Source organism: Equus przewalskii, chromosome 12 (genome assembly GCF_037783145.1).
Source record: "Equus przewalskii isolate Varuska chromosome 12, EquPr2, whole genome shotgun sequence".
In the NCBI taxonomy this organism is placed as follows: Eukaryota; Metazoa; Chordata; class Mammalia; order Perissodactyla; family Equidae; genus Equus; species Equus przewalskii.
In genome coordinates this window covers 1,328,799-1,350,615 of record NC_091842.1, presented here as the reverse complement: position 1 = coordinate 1,350,615, position 21,817 = coordinate 1,328,799, and the positions used below count along the sequence as shown (strand labels likewise).

The 21,817-nt window shown below is 62.4% G+C and overlaps 1 protein-coding gene across 2 annotated transcripts in view; it reads right to left on the bottom strand.

Moving 5' to 3' along the window:
* Positions 1-603: 603 nt before the first annotated feature.
* Positions 604-21,817, bottom strand: part of ELFN1 (extracellular leucine rich repeat and fibronectin type III domain containing 1) — a 69,172-nt gene continuing 47,958 nt past the window's right edge. For both annotated transcript variants that reach the window (XM_070566135.1, XM_070566136.1), the window contains exon 3: positions 604-4,277. In XM_070566135.1, the coding sequence (XP_070422236.1) occupies positions 1,495-3,972 (2,478 nt within the window). In that variant the 5' untranslated portion in view covers positions 3,973-4,277 and the 3' untranslated portion in view covers positions 604-1,494. The remainder of the gene's footprint in view (positions 4,278-21,817) is intronic.

The following is a 21,817-nucleotide window of genomic DNA, read 5'->3' as shown; positions in this document are numbered from 1 at the left end:
AGAGGCTGGCTCAGGGCTGCAGCGTCCCCAGTATCAGGGGCTCAGGGCACTTCCCCTGTAGGGGCGGCTCCAGCTTTGCAGGGGACCCACCCGACACACGCTCCAACCTCTCACCCCTGCTGACACCCAGACCCACGCCCTCCACACTCACCCTCACCTCTGGCTGCCCACAGCCCACTCACACCCACTCAGCTTCCCGGCTCTGTGCACGAACACCTGTTCACACGCACAGTCAGATACACACAGCACAAAAACCACCTCCAGACACCTGGATCTTCTTGCACACCCACTCACGCCCAGGGCCCCGCACCCACCTCCCTCAGCTCCCTCCTCCCCCGTCCACACGTCCTCTCGTCCTCAAAGCCGCTGGACATTGTCCAACCCCGTGTCGGCTGCTTACTTCTCCCACCAGCTCTCACGTGTCCCCTCCCGTGGTCACTCAGGGTCACGCCCATCCTCCAGGAAGGAGAGCTCAGTGGTGCCCACCTGTAACCCCAGCCCCACCCCATGGCCCAAATCAATAAAACCACCGCAAAACCAGACATCAAGGGAACCCCAAATCTTTCCCTAAATCCCACAGCAAAAATCCAGGCCAAACAAGTATTTGGGCTTTTTCCTTTGCAGAATTTTTTTTTTTTTAGTAGACACAGTCTTTTTTTTCTTCTTTCTCATTTTACAGCAAACATTGCAAATATAGAAATATTTTTCTGTACAATAGGACGATGACAGTGTACAGCGGGGACACGGCCAGAGCACGCAGGCCCAGCCCACGCCCCTCCTGGCCACCCCCGAGCCGTCCACGGCACAGCCCTCCCCCTCGAGTCCCGCGGGTCTCCAGGGTGTCCCTGAGGCCACCCGGCCGCCTGCATTCTCTCTGCCGTCTTTGGTGGCCTCCGGAGGTGGCAACGAAGCGACGGACAGGACAGAATCCACAGCAAACCACGGACAGAGGAGATGACCCGGGGAGCCAGGTGGTCACGCCGGCCACACGCCCCCCATGTCTGTTGTTATATCTTATTAAGAGAACTTGACTTTTATTATTTTTTTTTAAAAAAAGGAAGAAAAGAAAGAAAGAGAGAGGAAAAGAAAGAAGGCAGAGAAGAAAGACAATGAAAAAAAATTCCCATCCTCACCCCCATCCCTAAGACACAGTTTTCCGAAGTCCCTTGTGTGTGTGTGTGTGCGTGTGCATGTGTGTGTGCACAGTGTGTGCGCGCAGTGTGCGCGCAGACAGGCTGCTCACTCCGGGGGGCCCGGCTCGGCACAGGAGTGCGCACCCGGCCGCGGCTCCCTTCCGTGGGTACCCTGGGCCCCCCCCCCACCTTCTCCGCGGGGCCCAGCTTCAGCGGCTGCTGTCACGCGTGTGCACGCGTGTGTGTCGGGTTCGCGTGAGAGTCTCTGGGTTACAAATAGCTGCAATGAGTTTTGTGTCCTTTTTGGTCCAGTGGGCGTCACGAGTTGCGGGCGGGCGGGGGCGGAAGGGGAGAGCGGGGCTCAGGACTTGTGCTGCGCAGACACGCCCTTCCAATAGTCCAGGATGTCGTGCAGGTCCTCATCCTTGGCAAACTGGACCTTCTTGCGCAGCGCGTGGCCGGCCGCCATGAACTCCGCGTCATCCTTGTGGCGTCGGCGGCTCAGTCTGAAGCGTTCCCAGATGCTCTGGGAGGCCCGGCAGGGGTATTCGGGGCTGGAGGAGTAGCTCAGATTGTGGTACTGTGGGGACAGCTGTGAGTAAGCCAGGTCGCGAGGCCGCGGCCGGGTCAGCGGCTCCAGGATGGACGGCTTGCGGCCGCCCAGGCTGTCGTGGGGCGGAGGCACGGGGGGCGCGGGCGGCTCGGCGGGGTGGGAGCCGGGGTACGAGTGCCGGTGCTCGCCGTACTGGCGGCCCTTCTCGGCCTCGGCCCGCAGCACGGCGGCCGCGGGCGTCACAGTGAGGATGGCGTCGGCCGCGGGTGAGCTCTTCTCGATGTACTTGGCCTCGGCGGCCGCGGCCTTGTGTACCCCAGCGGCCTCGGCACGGAAGGCGCGCGGGCTGCGCACGGAGCCGCCGGCCGGGGTGGTGGCGCGCGGGGGTCCGGGGGCCGCCTCCATGCTGTGGTGCCGCTGCAGGCCGTGGGTGAAGGTGTCCTTGTACACGGGCGACAAGAAACCGTGCTTGCCGGCCAGCGGCTCGGACAGAAGCACCAGCTGTGGCTCGGCCGTGGACACGGCCCCGGACTTGCCGCCCTGGAAGGAGGTGGACTCAGACTTGAGGGCATCGATGCAGTTGTTGATGATCTGGTTGACCTTGTCCACCTCCTTGGCGATGGTGGAGATCTCGGCCACCGAGCTCTGGCTGTCGGGGCCCGGCCGGCCCAGCTCGCAGTCCCGGTGTTCCGCGGGCTCCCCGGTGCGCACCTCCATGTAGTTGCCCTTGCTGGCCTTCGGGGTCTCGCTGCTCTCCACCAGCTTGTACTGTTCCACCTCGCTGGCGGCCGCCGGCAGGTATGGGATGCGGGTCACAGCCTCGGGGCCCAGCAGCGGGCCCTGGGACAGTGGGGCCAGGCCGGGCGCCTCCATCTCGGGCCCGTACTTGAGCTCGATGATGGTTTTCTTGAGGCTGCCGGCCGCGGCCGCCGAGGCCGCCTTCTTGTGCTTCTCTTCCTGGCGTCTCCGCTTACGCAGGCAGTAATAGACAGCGCCCAGCACCAGCACCATGCCGAAGAGGCAGCCCAGGATGGTCATGATGTAGTGGGTGGCCGTGGAGGGGCTGGGCACAGGGCCCGGCGGGCTGGGCGGCTTGGGCAGGCAGATGGTGAGGCAGGTGTGGTTATGGTGCAGCCCCGAGCTGGTGGAGACCACACAGTAGGTGTAGTTGGTGAGCGTGTAGAGGTTGGTCAGGCGGATCTCCTCCTGGGCCTTCGTGAGCCTGGACACCGTGGACGACCTGCTGTTGTTGAAATGCTCCAGCGTGTACATGCGGTTGAACGGGCTGGGCAGCTGGACCGTGATGGTGGCCGAGTTCTGCGTCAGCTGCTTGACCTTGATGAGCGGACGGGCCTCGGCCTGGGTGGCCAGCGTGGGCAGGGCCACCAGCGGCGTGGTGCCGTCGCCAGAGAAGCACTCGTCGTCGGCGCAGGGGGCCTCGCTGGGCTCGGGGGGCAGCGGCGGTGGCGGCGGCGAGCGGCCCGACGGCGAGCGGCCGGGCAGCGGGTGGGGCTCGGCCGCGTAGGAGCCGTCGGTGCACACGGACTGCAGCTTGCTGAGGATGCTGCGCTGGCCGTGGCGGCCCTGGCCCAGGAGGGAGTAGCCGGAGTAGAGGGGCGGCGACTCGCACTGCATTCGGTCGTAGGTCTGCGTGGCGTTGGTGAAGGCCGCCAGCCAGCGCAGGAAGCCCAGGAGCTCGCAGGAGCAGTAGAAGGGGTTGCTATAGAGCTCGCACACGGACAGCTTGGCCAGGCCGGCGAAAGTGGAGCTGTGCAGCCGCTGGATGCGGTTCATGGACAGGTCGATGTTGATGATGTTGGGGCACTCCCAGAAGGCGCTGGGCGTCACCACCTCGATGAGGTTGGCCTGCAGGTACAGGTACTCCAGCTTGCTCAGGCCGCGCAGCACGCCCTCCGTGAGGTTGCGCAGCCGGTTGTAGCCCAGCTGCAGGACCTGCAGGTTGAACTGGCCGGAGAAGGCGCCGTCCTCGATGTAACCGATCTCGTTCTTGGTGAGGTTGAGGTACGTGAGGTTGCCGAAACGGCTCAGCGACGCGTACTGCACGCTGCGGATGCGGTTCTCGTTCAGCCGCAGGTCCACAATGGTGTTGTTGATCTGCTGCGGGATGGCCTCGTACGGCGGCTGGTTCTGGCTGCAGATGGCCAGCCACACGAAACCCTTGTCGCCCTCAATCAGCCAGCAGTCGCCACGGGCCAGCCCGCCCGCGTGCAGCAGGGCGGCGGCCGCCACGCACACCCACAGCGCGCCCCACCGGCACCCGGCCATTGGGACCGCCCTCGCGGGAGACCCCGCTCAGCCTGCCCAGGGGTGGGGGTGGGGGGACTGGGTGGGGGGCCGGGCTGCAGCCTCCGAAGGGACAGAGGGGCGGGAGGGGAGGCTGCTTGCAGACTCAGGGGCGTCCTGTCCCAAACCGCATGGTCGCACGGCGCGAGTGCTGGGAGGGACGCGCCTCCCTCACTGCCCGCCGCCTCTCGTCGTCCGCCCGCGTCCTGCCATGGCCGTGACCTCCGTCCCCATCGGCCTGCGCGTCCGGACAGCTCCACCCTGCAGCTCCAGCTCAGCTGGTCCTGCTGTAAAACAAGAGAGGGGACAGCCGGTCAGGAGGCGCCTGGCGAGCCACAGGGCAAGCGGTCAAGTGTCCAAGCCACCTGGGAAAACAGAGGCGCATTTGAGGAGTCCCAGAACGATGCAGGACGACAGGAAATACTGACTGCCTACTCGCCGGGATCATGTTTGTGTGCTGAGGGTGGGAGGGAAGGGCGAGCCCTGGCTCCAGACTGCCTCAGTTTCCTCTTCTGCAAAGTGGAAATGACACCACCTGCTCAGCCACCTGGCGACGGCAGAGAATCGAGAGCATGTGTGCCTGGCCTGGCGCCGTCTCATCGGTGACCCCATTTGTCAGAGGAGGAAACTGAGGCCCAGAAACGAGACCTAAAGTTGCACGGCTGACGAGTGACGGGGCTGCTCTGGCTGGCCCTGGCCAGGGACGCTCATGTGACCAATGCTCTGCTTTGCTGCCTGGAGACTCAGGGGCGCCTCCTCCTCCCAGCAGGGTCCTGCCGGGCCCTCGCAGCCGCCTGCAGGGGGTGCTCTGAGCCCCCGGCTGAAGGGTCCTCCCCTGGCCAGCAGAGAATCTTCCGGAACTCCTGGGCTCGCCTCCAGCTCCTCTCAAGGGAGGCAGCGCCCAGGTACCCGGAGAGCGAGGTTCTGGGCCTGAGCGCTCCTGCCCTGTGGCCCGGGAGCATCATGCTCCTCTGGTCCTCAGTTTACCCCATGAGCCAGCTGGACAGTCTCTGCGGCTTTCCACCCGGCTCAGGGCACCCGGGCCTGTCACCACCCGTCACTGGTGCATCCTGGAAGCAAGCCCAGAAGGAGAGAGCAGCTCTACCCAGAGTTTCCGGGCTCCCCGTGGCCTCAGGCTCAGACGAGGATCTTCTGCTCACACCTCCAACCACTCCAGGCCCCAGACGTGACGGGAGGGTCCCAGAGCATCTTGCTCTCTGCCCCTCCCCCTCGGTCCCCAGCAGACCCTGTGCTTCTCCTGGACAGGGCCCCCTTCTCCGTCTCTGTACCCCTGGTGCTGGCAAGGATGCCCAGGATGTGACTGTCGGACCACAGGCAGGGGGGTGGGGGGCACTCCAGGCAGGAGCCGGGTGCCTGTGGGGGACGTGGCTGGACGCCGTGCAGGGTTTCCGCTCCCCCTCGGACCCCCGCCCCCCTTCCCCCGACAGGAGGACCGCCAGCCGGCGGGACGCGCCCCTCGGCCCCTCGTATTTCTCCCGCAGGACAGACGAGCGGGCGTGCGTCTGCTCGTTAAGCCCTGGATTTACAGTGGCCTCTGTAACCGCTCGGTGGCCTGGCGGGCGGCCAGCGGAGTGTATTTCACCGATATTGACGTTTGCAACTAGTCTGCACCGAGGCGGTTAAATGAGGAGAAAAAACATAATCATGTGAAATAGGATGCTTTTCCCCCCTTTGGAAACTTCATAAAGAATAGTTTTGATCTGGCTCCTGCTTGAAAGAGAGGGGACAGATCAGATGGGGAAGGGGTCGGGGCTGGGGAGACAGCCTGGCAGGCCATGGCGGAGCCCACCCAGGGCTTGGCCCCAAGCTGCTGTGCGATACTGTGCAGAGCACCGGGCCTCTCTGGGCCCGATCAGAAACGGCTCTGGGGCAGGTGGGGTCTTCCTGAGCGTCCCTCCCCAAAGGAGGGAGCCTGCTAGGGAGAAACGGGGATCCTTGTGTGGTCTGGCTTGTGATATAAAGCTACAACGCCACGGGGAGCGTGTCCAGCGCATCTCTATTGCCACCAGCATCTCCACCACCTCACGGCACCTGCTTGCCTGCAGGGGCCTCCCTTCCTCCCTGCCCGCAGTGCACCTGCCCATCCGTCCAGATGTCCGGACGACCTGTGCCCATGTTGTGCTTTATGTCACCCGGGGCTCCTGAGAGGCCAAGAGCCCTCGGCTGGGCAGGCTGTGGGGGTGGCCCGGGAGCCCCCGTTCCCTGACGTGCCAGTGCATCCTAGACAGCGGGCGGGGTGAGGGTGGTGACCAGCCCGGGGCTGACGGAGTCTGGCTCCAGCCCCCGGACGGGGGTGTGCCGAGCGGCAGGCCCACTTGGCAGTGTGGCGCCTCAGCAGTGCTGATGGTAATCACCTTTAATCTCTTGCTCAAAATAACCCAAAGTCAAGTTAAGGAGGATTACAGGCCCTAAAGAGCCCTTATCACAGGCAGGCGCTGGCGGAGGAGGGACGGGCCCAGGGCCAGCCAGCCTCCCCCCGCCCCCTCCCAGGGCCCCTCGGCAGGACGGTGGTGGGCGGACCGGGGGCCCTGGAGGCTGGAGAGCCGCATGCACACTCGAGTGCTTGCACACCCGTGTGCTGGGCTCTGCGTCTGTGTGTACTCACGGGTCTGTGTGCCCAAGGGCATAGGCCGGGTTTGTAAGGGGTGAATACATTTCAGCACACGTTTATCAGGACCTGCACCAGCACCATCTGATGAGTGTGTGCGTCTGTGTGCGTGCGTGTGTGTGTGTGTGTGCGCGTGCATGGGCCTGCAGGTGAACGCAGCTCCATCTCAGCGTGCACGTCCCAGATCCAGCCAGGTCCCTGCCCCAGCCTCCTCCCCTCCCTGCCCTTTCTGCCACCACCACAGGCACCTCCCCACCCCCAACGTGACAGTCTAGGAATTTGTGCTTCTGACTTTGCACCTTGTGAGCGGCAAGTGGTTCCGGGGAGCAGTCTCACCCCCCCGTGTACCCCCACACTCTGGAGCCTCCTCTGTCACACGGGCTGAGGGGATGGGACATCCTCCCTACCCAGCCTGGCCTCAGGGGGAGGGATCAGCCAGGGGCGTGGGTGGGACCCTGGTGGCTGTCCCCCACACCAGAAAGAGTTGCCTCTGCCCCTCGTGTACCCCCCATGACCCCAGCCTTGCAGGGACCCCAGAGTTCTCATTCCACATCTCACTTTACAGAGGGGAAACTGAGGCCCAGAGAACAGAAGGCCTCATCCGAGGTCACACAGGGAGTTGTCAGCCCGTCCTCCTCCTGCCGGGGGTGGGGGCTGGGCGGCAGGTCCGGTGGAAGCGCCCCGTTCCTCCAGGCAGCCCCTCAGCACACGGGCTGAGCTCCCCAAGCCCCGCTCGGAGCCATCGCGTGCTCCCTCGGAGTTGATCCCCTGGTGGGGGACAGGATGCAGCCCCGTGGGTCTGGGAGCCCTGTGACGCCGGACGCAGGCAGGGCCCCTGGGAACAGCCGTCCAGTGAACTGGCCGAACCACCTCGAAAGGTTCTGCCAGATCACGCCCGCCCCCAGGACGGCCGTTTCTCCTGGGGGCCCGCGTATTTGCTCGCTCGCTCGCTCCACCACGGGCCCCCTCCATCCTCATTCCCCTGCAGACTCACATGCCTGTCCCTTGTGCGCGGTAAGTGGCTCTAAACTACCGTTCCCAGGATGCTCTCAGAGCGCGTGTGGGGCTGGCAGTGGGGCACAGACCAGCTGCCACACCCCAGACCCGGGTCCTGGCACCGGCGGAGGCTGCAGGGCCCTGGGGAGGCCCAGGGCTGTCCCCTCATCCTGCCTGCACCGGCCCCCGTGCTTCAGAGAGATGCAGAGGCCCTGGCCACCTCCAGCTGTACCACCTGTGTCCCCTTGGACCCCTCTGACGTCTCCTCCCGCACCTCCTGCTTCAGCAGCCCCAGCCTCACAACCCTGCACACGGCCCCCAGGGACTTTCTGTGATGGGCCAGGTCGTCTATACTTGCGCGGCCCCACAGGGCAGCCCGTGTGGCTGCTGAGCACCAGAGATGTGGCTGGTGGCTGTTGTACGGGGCAGCATAGTTCTAGAACCTTCCATAAAAAACAAATAACTTGAACTGAATACCTTCCAGCCACCGCCCCGTCTCCCTTCCCCTTCGTGGCAGATTTCTTTGCAAAGGTTGCCAGCAGTTTCCATCCCCACTGCCCCCACTTTATCTTCATTTCTCAGTCCCTCCGGTGCAGCGTCCATCCCCCACGCCCTCGGAGCCCTCAAGGTCACCGGTGACCTCTGTCTTGCCAGCTCCAAAGGGCATGCTTCTATTTTTATCTCTCCCGGCCTCTTGGCAGCATTTGGCCCACGTAGCTGGCCGCTCCTCTTTGAAGCACTTTCTGCTCCAGGTCTCCGAGCCGCCACGTTCGCCCGTCCCAGTCTCCTCCACTGGCCACTGTCCCCTCTTCTTTACCCTGACCTCTAACTGTCCCCGTGGCCAGGCTCCGTGCTCGGCCCTCGCCGCTTCTCCTCACCTTCCCCGGGGTGGTCTCACCCCTCCCGTGGCTTCAATGCTGTCCGCCCACGTCGGGCCCCCAGTCCATCTCGCCAACCTTGACGGACCCCCGGCACCCCAGGCTCACAGAGCCAGCGGCTTCCCCTCTCAAAGGCTGTGCCCCCCAAATGGAGCTCTTCTCCAAAAATCGACGTGTCATCCTCGACTCCTCTCTCTCCTCGGCCCCTGGAAGCCCAGTCCGGAAGCCATAGCATTGACTCCACCTCCAAATGTATCCGGGGTCCTCGCCTCCTGCCCCTCCTGCCATGGCCACCCTGGTCCAAGCCACTATCATCTCCTGCGGTGGCCCCACCTCCCACTCCACAGCCAGAGGGGCCTTGAAGCGCCATCGGGGGATCCTGCCACCTCGCCAAGAACTCTTGACGACATCCATCCTCCCACACAAAGGTCCACACCGCGTCCCAGTGCCGCGCACGTCGGGCCTCCCTGCCGGCTCTCGCTCCGTCTGCCCTCTCGCCGGATGCTCCCGGCTCCCCGCACGCACCACCTTCCTCCCCCCGCCCCAGGGACCGCTCTTCTCCTTCAAGTCTGAGAGCGGGCGGCTCCCCCACCGCCGTCCCTGGCTCAGAGTCCCACCACGCTGGGCCCCGGCTGGGACGCGTCAGCTCCCGTGTTCGCACCTGCAAAGTGGGAGGAAAAACGCCTCCTCCCCAAGGGCTGGCGGTTTCTCACAAACATTAGCTTCCTTTCCACGTTCTGTCAGGCCGGCGGGAGCTGCCACCACCCTCTGAGGGGACATGAAATGCCCACGTGGTGGCTGGCACCGCTCAGGTGGGGCACACCCGCCCGAGCCTTCTCGGGTCTGTAAATCCTAACACATCGACGGGGTTGCAAAGGGACATCTGTTCACATCCGTACTCTGTACAAACCCTGGGCGCCTCCTCACCCAGATGGACGGAGACCCGCCTGGTTGAGAAAAGGCACGCTGTCCAGGGCCTGCTGGATGCCAGGCTGGTTGGCACAGGCTGGTTGGCTGGTGAACAGCATCTCTGTTCACGCCCTCTCGTCGCTTCCTCATGACAGCCCCGAGGGGCATGTGACAACGACCCCACTTCCTAGCGGCAGAAACCAAGGCCCAGGGCACAGGCCGGCCTCATCACAGAGACACTGGTGGGAACCAGCTCTGTGGCCTCAGTTTCCTCGCCTTTAACATGGGGTCATTTCCCCACCAGGCCGGTTGGATTCGGGGCGTCACTGCTCAGCTCCCCTCTGCCCTCAGTCAGCAGGCCTGAGCTGTGGGGACAGCCCAAGGGGCCCCTCTGGCTGCAGCTGGGGGAGCCGAGGGCGTGCAGGGTGGACCGGAGCCCCCAGACCCGTGTGGGGCCCTAAGTGTTTGGGGTCTGTTTGCACACACCTGAGGCCAGCCTTTGTGTGTGCATATCGGTCCGTGTGTCTGTGCACACACCTGTCTATATGCTCACAGGCGTGCAAACGTGTATGCTTGTTCACCATGTCTGGTGCACACACGTATTTGCCCTGCACGTGTCCACATGTGAACACTCACGTGTGTTCATGTGGGTGCAACAGTGCCTTCGTGTCTGTGGGTCACTTCAGGGAGGCCACCCTGAGGCCACCGGGACCGGGCTGAGGGGCACGAGGAGAGATGGGAGGGGCCCGAGAAGGGGGGCTGTGTCCTGGCCACCACTTCTGTGACAGCATGACACGCCAGTCACTCTCAGAGCCATCCCGTCATGAGGCCTCACCACATTCCTGCAAGGGAAGAGGGACAAGGGACAGCCACACGCCCTCTGCAGTCCAGGGGAGAAGCCAGAGGCCCTGGGAGAAGGGACTTGCCAAGGACCCAAGTCCGGTCATACGGGACGAGCCCACCTGAGCCACTCGGCCGCTGACTCAACTGCCCCACACCCGGCGGTCACAGAGCTGCTGCCTGGGTGCCCGGGGAGGGCACATGGACACCCTGGCTGCCCTGTGGCATCGGGCCCCGTCCAAGCCTGCAGGGAGGGGTGGGTGCTCACTGGGCCTCCACGTGATGGGTCCTAGCAGATGAGCAGGAGTTTGTTAAGAAAGAAGAGGGGTAACGGGTGTCCCAGGCGGAGAGGGTGCGCGCAGAAGTGTGGAGGCAGGAAGCACGTGCGTTCAGAGGAGGGCCCGCTCCAGGGCGCGGGCGACATCCAGGAAGCAGGGTGCCGGGCAATGCGGTTGTGGGAGACGGAGGCCTGAGTGCTGGGGGAGGAGTCTGGACTTTGATCTGCCCATTTCCCTCCCCCGGCTCCCCAGCCCCGTGGGAGATCCTTGCCTCCCTCTTAACATCGGGGCATGGAGAGAACGGGCCACAGCGGGAGAGTGGGCGGGGCCGAGGGCTTCCCCAAGCCCCGCCTCCAGGCCTCAGTTTCCCCACCTGTAACATGAAAGAGTTGAGCCGGGTGCCTTGGGGGGAATCTTCTGATTCTGAGACGTCCGGAGCCTCGTGTCTCCCTGCCCCGAACCTGCCCCTGTGCCGTCTCCTGACCTCACACACACACACTTACATGCATGCACACACACACGTGTGCACACACACACACGCGTGCGCACACACACACGCACACTCCCCACCGCAGAGAGCACCTCTGTCGCCCAGGGACAATGGGGACGGCGTGCGTGGTGAGCCTGGGACGGGGTTCCTTCTGCCACGTCGACTCTGCAGCCTGTGTCGCCGCTAATGAAATCAAGAAATATGGTGGTTCCAGGCCTTTAAACTTCTTACGACCCGATTTGCATAGTCGCCGTCGCCCGTGCTGGGACGGGAGCGATCTGTCTAAACACACCGTTCCCTTCCCCACCGTGGAGCCCAGCCCGGAGGCGGGGGGCCGGGCCAGGGCGGGGCAAGGATCCTGCTGACGGTGCGGACTCTCGCCTCCAAGGGAAACTTGGGCTCGAGGCCAGGCGCACGGGGAGGCGGGCGGAGAGCCACAGATCGATAACTTTCTACCATCCCGATGTTGTGCCGGTAGATCATGTTTACTGCTAGCGTTTGCCTGCCTCCCTCTGCAGCCCGGCTCTGCCGCAGAGCCCGGGGGCCGCGGTGGGCGCCTCAGGGCGGCTGGACGTACGACTCGGACCAGCCAGGGCAGGTGTGGGGGCGGACTGCCCACCCGAAGGGGGCACGGGACCATCTCAGGGTTCAGATTCCTAGGCCAAGACGTGAATGTCAGCTCTGCCGTGCTCTGGCTGTGTGACCTTGGGCAAGTCACTTAACCTCTCTGAGCCTGTCTCCTCCTCCGTCAAATGGAGATCAGCGCACCCTCCCAAGGTTATAGTGTGGAAGACATGAGCAGACGATTTGAGGCCTCCAGCTCTGGAAACACTCATGTCCTTCTCCAGCCGCCCTGTGGCCTCAGTGATGGGGGAGTTCCAAGCAGTGCTGGTGAACCGAGCAGGCCAGCCGGATGCACCTTGCAGGTTTTACTTTGGTGAGCTGCCACCCTGGTGCCCACCTAGAGCCTGCCCTCCCCCTCCCGCTTCCTCCCCGTTTACCCAAGGAGGCTGGCGGCTCCTGGCAGGCGGTCCAGCAGTGCTGACTCAGCAGGGCAGGATCCTCAGGACTTGGCCTCCTCCGAGCCTCGGGGGCCTCCCCCTGCCCATCCAGAGTCTGCCACAAGCAGGAAGTGTGCAAACAGAGGTTGTGACCTCTTATCTCCTCCAGGACCCCGCATGTATCGAGCGCCTGCTGTATCCCGAGCCCCTTCTCCAATGTCCAGGGAGGCAGGTGTCAGGGTCCACCTAATTACGTGCAGGCGGAAACAGAGGCTCCAAAGTGAGAGGGTTTTGCAGAGCCAGAAAGTCAAGATTTTCCCAGAGAGAGGTCAGTGGCGCACGGCATCAGCGTCCACCGTGCGGATGGAGTTAAAAATGCAGACTCCGGTCCCACCCCCGAGTTTCCAGAGGGGCCCCTGGAGCTGGAGCTGGAGCCAAGGGGAGCCCAGGGCTGTGCGTGGCGCAGGGTCCTGGCCCCGGAGGAGGCGGGCTGCACTGCCTGGTCCCACAGACGCGGCAAGAAGGGCCCCGGGCAGGGCGGGGGGGTGGAGGCCTGCCTCCTGGGACGACGCCGGGCTCGCTCCACCCCTCCTCCCTCCAGGCCCGCAGCTCCAGGCTGCTCCGGAGTTAATTAGGGACCCAAACATTTAAAGGTCTGCTATGCTTCCACTGGGCATCCTTTTAAATTAAAAAACATGATGGATGGCATCGTTGGAGGGAGAAATCATTTTGCAATGGTTTCTTGTTCCTGCGCTGGCGGGCGTGGGGGTGGTACGGGTGGCCGGCTGCCTCCGGGCATGAGGGAGGAAGGGTGACCCTCTCCAGGAACACCGGTCCACCCCCTGACGTCGGGAAGCATGTCGCTGACGCCAGGCAAGGGTCTAGGTGTCCAAAGGATGCCTGGCACCGTTCCCCATCACAGCCTCGTAATCCTGGCAGCCGGGAAGTTCTATCTTTAGTCTGACCCGAATCTCTCTGGTTGTTTTGAGGGATGGCCGGTTGGAGACCGAAGGTAGAGATTTGCTGGCTCTGCTCTTCCTGTACAACCCTGACCTCCGGGAGCCCCGAACCCTGGAAGCCCTTTCTGCTCACCCCGCATGGAGCCTGGGGATTCCGTCTGCGTCGTAAGCTCTGCTCCCAGCCCCGTGGGAAGACAGGACCTCGTCCCAGGACGTCGGACAGGCCCTTCGGGGACACCAAGGTGCAGCTCCCTCTCCGTACTCCACCACCCCCGGAGCCGCTCAAGCAGACACGGTGACCAGTGACCGTGGCCAACGCCGCCCACCCGGTCAGGCCTTTGCGCGCAGGCCCCGCCTCGCATCACCGTCACCGCGATGGCTCTGGCAGAGTGGGCTCCCCGGCCGCCATTAATTGTACTAAAGATTTGGGGCACGGTTTTCGAGCAGAGGTTATAAATTAGCAATTAGCCCTCAAATGTTCAATTAATAAGGGAAGTGAAACACCAAGCAAAGTCCAGTCTGAAAAGCATCAGCGATGCCAGTGGGCCAGGAGGCAGGCAGGACACGTCCGCCACACCCGGCTCACCGGGCTCGGGTTGGGCCGCAGTGGCCGTCACGCCGGGTCGGGGGGACCGGTCCCGCTCTGGTGAGGGGCGGGGCACAGAGACACCGTAGAGAACAGCCCAGAACGGTCCCCTCACAACTGGGGTGTTTCCATGTCGGAAACAGGGCTCTCTCTCTCCTCGTGTCACCGGAGAGTTGTGTCCACACCGGGGGGATTCTGACAAAGCTCTGCCTCGTGATTATCTTCCGACCCCTCGGGTTCTCTCGTGCAGCTTCAGGAGCTCGGAGCCATCCTGAGACCCAATGCCCGCCTCCCTCCGCCAGCGTCTCTACGGTGTGACCGTCCGCCTGGAAAGTATTTCACGGGTGTACAGAAGGATCGAAATTGATTTTCACCCCCAAAATGGGCGACAAATGGTCCTGACACCATGTACTGAATAATCTATTCCTTCCAGCTGATTTGCGACTCTCCCCCGACCCCGGCCGGAGTGTGCTTTCCACAGGGCACAGCTGGTCAAGCCTGTCCCCCCCCTCTCCCTACAACCCCGCATGGCTCCCCAGGGCCCTCGCGAGAGTCCAGCCAGGCCTGGGTGACAGTCCCTGCCCGCCCGGCCCTCGCCATCCCTCACCTTGCCCTCTAAGGGGGTGATCAGCCTGCATCTCCAGCGTTTTCTCTAAGATGCTGTTTCCTCCACCTGGAACCCTAACCCCCACCCCCACCCCACCACTTTATAGAGTTCTTCACGATGATCCTAAATTTTTCTTGTAAATTTATTCCCAGGAATCCCACGGGGTTCTCATCGTTGCCATGGTGAGAGGGGACTGCGTATTTCCAATGAACGAATTGTTGCTGGTACAGATGAAAATTATTGATTTGTCCTGAGAATGTTTGTTTTCTATCCGGCCCACGACCTTCCCTGAGTTCTCAGATCAAATTAATTTTTCACTTGGCTCTCCCGGGTCTCTAAGGCCTCAAATCACATTGTCTGCAAATAATTACAGTTCTTTCCTGTAGACATCCCACTTAATTCTGTTTCATGTCTTATTGCGATGTCCAGGATTCCTAGACAACGATAAAGGGGCACTGTTGGGTTTTTTAATAAAAGGTTTTGAATCAGAATCGTTAAAAATTTATTTTAGAATGATCCTGGCTGTTGAACTGAGACACGAATTCTTAATTGTCATAAAAAAAGAAAAGTATCTTTCTAGTCCTATTTTTAGCAGTTACTCTAAAATCAGAAGCCGGCATTGGCTTTATCACACGCCTGTCATCATTGATTAACACGGCATTAGACATTATATTAACAGATTTCTCTGATATTAAACCATCTTTGAATTCTTTGGATAAATCCTACATAATTGTGGCAGATTATCTCTCTAATATTCTGTGGAATTGGATCTGCTTGTGTCTTACTGAGGATTTTCGATCCAGTATTCCCGGGCGAGATGTGCGGGGTTGAGTTTCTGGCACCATCTTTGCAGCCTGGGGTCTGGGGCCGTCCTCACTGCCACCTGGGGTGACTTCCTCCAGACGGTGGCTCCCAGCTCAGGGGGAGAAAGCCCTTGATGGAGCCTCCTGGCTTACGAGCTCGGGGCCGCTCCACAGCGGACATGCCCCGGACAGCCGTGCGGGCCAACACCGGGAGCCACTTTGTAAAGCGAACGGGCGTTTTACGAAGTGAAACGTCACCCCGGATCCGTCTTCTGTGCGTTCCAGATTTTCATGACTCGGGGCCCGCTCGAGGTCGGGTGAACCACAGAGAAACCTCGGTGGGAAAGCTTATGACGACTGGATAAACATCTTATTTGGGGAATTCCACGTTGGCCTCCGGGACGGAGGGCCATTCCGCAACGGGGCAATGTGGGATGGGCTTTTATGGCCCGGGCCGGGTGGGGCTGCCCGGGGCCTCGGAGGAGACCCCGCTCCCTCCAATGAGGCCAGGACTCACCACCCTCCCAGGGCCTTCTGATTACATTGCGGGTGGTCCACGTGTGGACAGACGGACGTCACATCAGGCATTGGGGGACACAGAGAAACAAAACGAGAAAAGGCACAGACATTCTCCAAATATCCTTCTAACCGAGGAGAAAAGCCTAACTCACCCAGGAAGCAAGGAGATCAAGGCAGCGGCTTGTCCAGCCAGTGGTGTTCCCGAAAGACAGCTGCAACTTCACCCTCGGGGGCTCGTCTGCACCGGGACTTGACCGCCCCTCCCCGGGCAGGAGGCTGCGTCCGCCTGGTCACGGCCCTCGCCAGCCTGGCAGTTCCACCGCCTGCCTCTCGGGAGCAGCCCCAGGTGAGGAAAGCGACTTCGCTGACACGGCTGCTGGAGAAGCTCGAGGCTCCATCCGGAAGGAGCGCCGGGCGTGGGAGAGACGGAGCCACGTGGAGTGATCGGAAGCGCCCGCTGAGCCCCCCCGGACGCCTGCTGTGGAGACGTTAGGAGCAAACTACCAGCGGCTTCCAGCCCCAGAGGTTTGGGGCGGCTGTTACGCAGCTGCGTGTAACCAACAGGATGCAGAGCATCAAATAGGGCGAGACGGGGGAGCCCGACTCCTGGCCCCACGATCCGTGACGGCTGCCGGCAAGGCGGCTGGGGGCTCAGAAGAGGGGTGTCTGTGCTTTGGGGCTCCGGGAAGGCCGGCCAGCACCAGCGTCACAGGGCGGCGGAGAGCTGGCGGTGAACGCGTGGGACTCCAGGCCCCACTGCTCGCCAGGCGGCACCGCTGTGCAGCTCTCTTAACCTCTCTGAGACTCGGTTCACTCTGACACACGGGGCCGTCGATACGCGCCCCCAGGGCCGGCATGAGAGTGAAACCCACGGTGTCTGTGAACACGCGGGGCCAGCAGGTCCCACGGGAGCACACGCCCTCTCCGCCCAGCGGAGGGGGGCTCGGTGGGCGACCGTGAACCCTCGATCTCGGCTTCCCAAGCCCGCCACTCATTCAGTCGCTCTCAGTCCGAGTTTCCCTCTTCTGAGAAGCAGGAAGGGTCATCCCGCCCAGGCCCAGCGCGGGGCCGTGTGAGAAGATGCAGGTGGCGTGTCGCCCAGCACGCGTGCTCAACACGGCTGTGGGGTTCTGGCTGTTGCAAGGATTTGGGGGGAGGGTTTGAGCAAAGTCCAGGAGGTGCGACCAGGCCTGGGGGAGCCCGAGAGTTGGGGGGTGTCTTTCCTGGGGGGACGTGAGCTGGACCCAGACCGAGAAGGGCCCGAGTTCCCCGCCCCGCCCAAAGCTGCCCCTCTGCTCACCCCGGCAGCTGTGTAAATTCTCCTGGTCTCTGAGTCTATAAAAAATCAATCTAATAACTCAGCAAACATTAATTACAGCTCAAAGACCAAGAACAGGATTGATCTGCAAGAGGCTGCCGTCCTGCTCGTCACTGAGACGCTCTGGGAGGGGGCTCGGGCGGTGGCCAGGGGGGCAGAGGCCACGGAGACTACCAGAGGTGGGGGGCCATGCTCGGTGCCCCAAGGGGACCTGTCTCCCCGACAAGGCACTGGGAGGGGTCTGGGTCTGGGTCTGGCCCGCTAAGGGGCGTGCTTTCCCCCGATGGTGAGGGGTGGCGAGGACTCAGCCCAGAGCCTGGGCTCTCGGCCCCTCTCATCTCCCTCCGCTGCAAACACGGGGGAGAGAAGGCCCGACCACGGGGTGGAGAATAAAGACTAGTGGACGCGGCCGGAGCCTCCGGGCAGACGCAATCGGGGAAGGGACCGGACTCAGGGAGCTGAATGAGGACACGAACGGAAGCCCCCATCAGGGGCTGGCAGCCAGCCTGGGGCAGCCCAAGACGGGCCCCATAAAGCCCCTTGGCCACTGCTGGGGGTCCCAAGGCTGTTAGCTCCCCTTCCGGCCCCTCTCACGGAGAAGAGCAGAGGGAGGATTCAGCCCCAGTTACTTGGCCCTTGGAAAGTCTGCGCCTAAGGAGATACCCCCACCAGAATAAAAGTCCCTGTCTCCAATTCCAGTACCTCAGGGAGGAAGACCAAGTCTGCGTGCTTCGGCCACTCAGCTGATGGGAAGGCCCTGGCTGGCAGCCCCAGGGACGCACACCCTCCATCGCAGCCCTGAAACCTGGGGCCCCAACCCTCTTCCCACAGCCATTCATCCATCCGTACTCTCTCTCATTCATTTGCTCACTTGGTATTCAATGAGTGTCTACCTTCTGGGGCGAGGACAAGGTCGCCGTCCCCAGGGGTCACAGAGCCTCCAAAGGGAACGTCAACTATGGGATCACACAGCCCTAACCCGACCTTGGACTTCAATTCTGTCATTTGCTGCTGTGTGCCCTGGGGCAAGCGGCTCACCCACTCTGAGTTTTTAATCTCCTCGTCTGTAAAACGACCCCAGGAGGACTAAGTAAAACGACGCATGGAAAGAAGTGACTCAGTTCCCGGGTGAACAAACGTGTGTCACCCGCAGAGGAACAGGAGATGTGTTGTCAGAATACGCAGAATGGATCCCATGGACCAGAGGGCTCTCCCCCTGAGGAGGGGGCATCCAAGGACCCCAGGGCCCATCGCTGCTCACAGGTGTGGCCGGCTCATGCCCCACCTGAGCCTGCCACAGGCCTGCCCCCTTCGTGGTGTGGGACACTCTGTCCCCCTCGATGTCACCCCCATCCACCCCCGGACGGCATTCAGGTGCAGAGGAGGGGGTGCTGGGGGCCCTCCCGGGGCTGCAGGATTCCCTTGGCTGCTGGGGCCCCCTCTGCAGCAGCCCCCGCCCCCATCCCTGAGATTGGGGTGCCAGAGACCGCTGTGCGGGGCCCGGCTTGCGAGGGGGCCTGGAGCCGCGCTGGCTGTGCCAGAGCCCCACGCGGTGCACGCGCCGCTGCTATAAACGGGGCTGCTCCTGCCGGCTTCCAGGGGTCTAGGGGGGAAGCGACACGGGCAGGGGCTGGGCGCCCGAGAACCCTGGTGCCCCCGGAGCCCCACCCCAGGGCCGCGGGCTGGACAACATCCCGGGGTCAGGGGTCGGGGGGTGTCACAGGGCTGGGACCCGCTGGGGGGAAGCGCGTGTGTGACTGGGTGTATATGACTATGACCCTGACCCCTCAGCCACAGGTCCGCTGCCTGCCCCTCCGCAGCCGGTACGGCGGGACACGCACACGTGCACATGCGTCGCACACACGCGTGTCTAATTATCGCCTCACCGCGGGCCGGCATGCGACAGCCGGCGCGGCTGGAGGACATTCAATTTGGGTGTAAGTGACAACGCTGGAAGTCACCCAACTGGGGTGCGAGGACACACGCTCTTTGAAGACTGCCTCTCGTCGCCGCCCCGATAAGCGGCGCAGGGAGGGGCCTCGTGCTGTGGCTCGCACCAGCGCCCCCACGCCGCCGCCGCCCACCGGCTCCCGGGTCTGTCCGTCTGTCTGTCTGTCCGTCTGCTGTCTGAGACGGCACCCGGCTCAGCTCGCCGGCTGCGCCTACTGCACGCAGGGGGAGCTGCTCCCCTCCTGGCTCCCGTCCCCTGTCTTCAGGGCCGGGGGACCCCAGGCCGGCTGCGGGGTCACCAGCCTGTTCCCCGGGTTCATTCTCGCCCTCGACGCAGTGCCCGGCCCCTCTGCTGCCGGCCGGGTGTTGGGGTGACAGGGGCACCTGCCCCCTACTCCCCAATCCTGGAGGGCTCCTGGAGGAGGGCCTGGCTCGTGGGGACGGAGCCTCCAGCAGAGGCCGGGGCAGCTGTCACTCATGTGCAAGACGGGGCAGCACCGGGCAGGAGAGTGATGGCGGGTGGGGAAGGAGACAGAGCACATTGCTCAAAGGGCCAGGGGCACCCATGTGGGGCCTGGGGGGTCTGTGGGCTCCGTCCACACTCGGTTCTCAGTGTGAGCAGCAGCTTGGACAAACTCTGAGAGCCTGCAGGAAGGGGACTGACGCCAGACGTCAGGGCCAGGATCCAACCATTCCCTCCAGCCAGAATAATGGGTCACAGCCGCTCAATGAATTAGAATAAAAACCACACCAGGAAGGGGTCAGCGGGGAAGTGCGGCTCCACGTCACCCAAAGGGAAAAGAAACAGGCAAGAGCAGGTTCAAGAGGTAAATGTGGCACTTGAGAAGGCAGCTTAGGCTGACTTAACAGAGATATATCAGGTAGAATAGAGGAGGTGATCTGGCTCTGTCCAGCATGGTTCAGCTCACGTCCAGACGGTTTGGTTCCGACCTCAAGGGAGATAAAAAAGGTCACACTCATATAGCACCTACTATGTGCCAGACACTCTCCTAAGAGCTTTATATCTATTAACGTATCATATACTTACACCAATCCTGTGAAGTCAGAGCTATTATTACTCATTTTACAGAAAAGGCACAGAGATGTTCATCAAGTTGCCTGAGTTCCCACACCAACTTAGCGGTGAGGCAGGATTCAAACCCAGGCATGGTGGTCCCAGAGCCCCGCGGGCAAAACCACATGTCATGTGGCCAACGGGTGGACGTGGGCACGTTCGAAGGTGAGGAGTGGCCCCGATGGAGAGCGGACACCAAGCCAGTTTGTCTGAGGACAGGCAAGAGGAGACGGGAGTGCCTGGCTGAGGGAAGCGGCCTCGGGTACACTGGCGCCTGCGGAGCGGGCGCATGGCGGGCGGGGGGTCGGGCCCAGGGCTGGACACTGCGTGTGACCCCTTTCATCCTCCTGGGGGGTTCTCAGAGCCCCCTGACGAGACTGTAAACAGACAGCCCTGCTGGAAAACAACATCACGTAACAGTCAAGACACACGCAGCCCGTGAGCCCAAATTCCAGGGCCGGGTGAGTCCCCGGAGAGGCCGCGACAGCCATCTGAGGACGTGACCGGACCCGAGCCGTCCACCGAGAGGATGGATGAAAGCATCGTGGGGTGGGCGGGGGGCGGTGTGGAGCACTATACAGCAGAGAAAAAGAGTGAGCCTCCAGCCACGCGCTGGACACGACGCCACTCACAAAGGCGCCACCGAGACGACAGTGCCGGCCGCCCAGAGGGACCCGCCGTATCCACGCGGATCTACAGCTTGAAAACACGCTCGGCAGCGTATCGCCCGGGGTCCGTACAAAGAGAGTGAAAATCATCATCATAAAATGCAGCCAACGGCTGACCCAGGAGGGAGGGGGCGCGAGGGGAGGCGGCCCTGGCGGCCGACGGCGGCGACGGCTGCGCCCCCGTGTGACGTGTTTCGCGGGAGGTGCATGAGGATCAGTTTTAAGCCGGAGCGGAGAGCATTCAGGTATTCATGACATTATTCCTCATCCCTTCGGCTGTATTAAATATTTCATAATTAGTGAAATATTTATTAGAGATTTCTTAAACCTCGGAGACGTCCTAAATATTTCATAATAAGTTTTAAGACGTTTTCGAAAGGCATGGGCTGCCGTGTTAAGACTGAGCTCCCCGTCGCCGGAGGTGTGCAAGGAGAGGCAGGACGTCCGACAGGGCACCCACCAGAGGAGGCAGAGCAAGGCTGTGGTTCCTAAACCGGGAAAAGGCTCAGAATAACTCCTGAGCTTTTAAAAAACACAGACACCCGCCCCCCCCCCCCACCAGGAGCCAATTCTAGTCCTGACTGAAGAGCCGAGGGGAGGGCCCGGGCGCCGGGCGTGTTTAAAGTGCCCGCTCCCCTCGCCACCGGAGCGCCCTTGCACCCTGAGCGGCCCCAGCCAGACCCGGCTCCCACCGGGCACCCAGGGGTCATGTGACGGGTTGAACCTGGTGGGCTCCGCGGGTCTGCAAATCGTCCCCGAGAGAGGCTGGACCCTCACGTCACACACAGGCCGACGACTCTGACGCTCCAGCCTCTCTCTATCCGGTCAACAGCCAGTTTCAAAGCACCTACTATGTGCCCGGCACCACGCTGGGGTGAGGCAGGGACAAGCAGGGGTGACCAGCCCGTAGGTTCCTGTGGCATCAGCGTGGCTGAGGAATCACAAGAGGACCTCTCAACTTTGGCCTCTGCTCTCCAAGGGCTTGCTCTCCTGGGCCCAGAGAGGGAAAGTAATTTTCCCCAGGTCACACAGCAAGTTCTCCTGAACTCTCTCCAGCCCCGCGGAGCTGAGAAAACTAGTTGTAACAACGCAGAGAACGGTTGCAAAATGCTCAATTCTACAAGTGCCAACATGCATTTATTTAAACACTATTAACCGCGCAGCAAGGCAGCCAAGTAGATGATCATAGGGTGGGTCTCATGGACGGGGAAACTGAGGCACCGTGCAAGCAGGGAGCACGTCGGTGAGGGCTTGGCTGGGCCTTGGCCCCAGGGAAGCATGACTGTGGGGCCGCCCTCGGGACCACCTGAGCGGACATGGA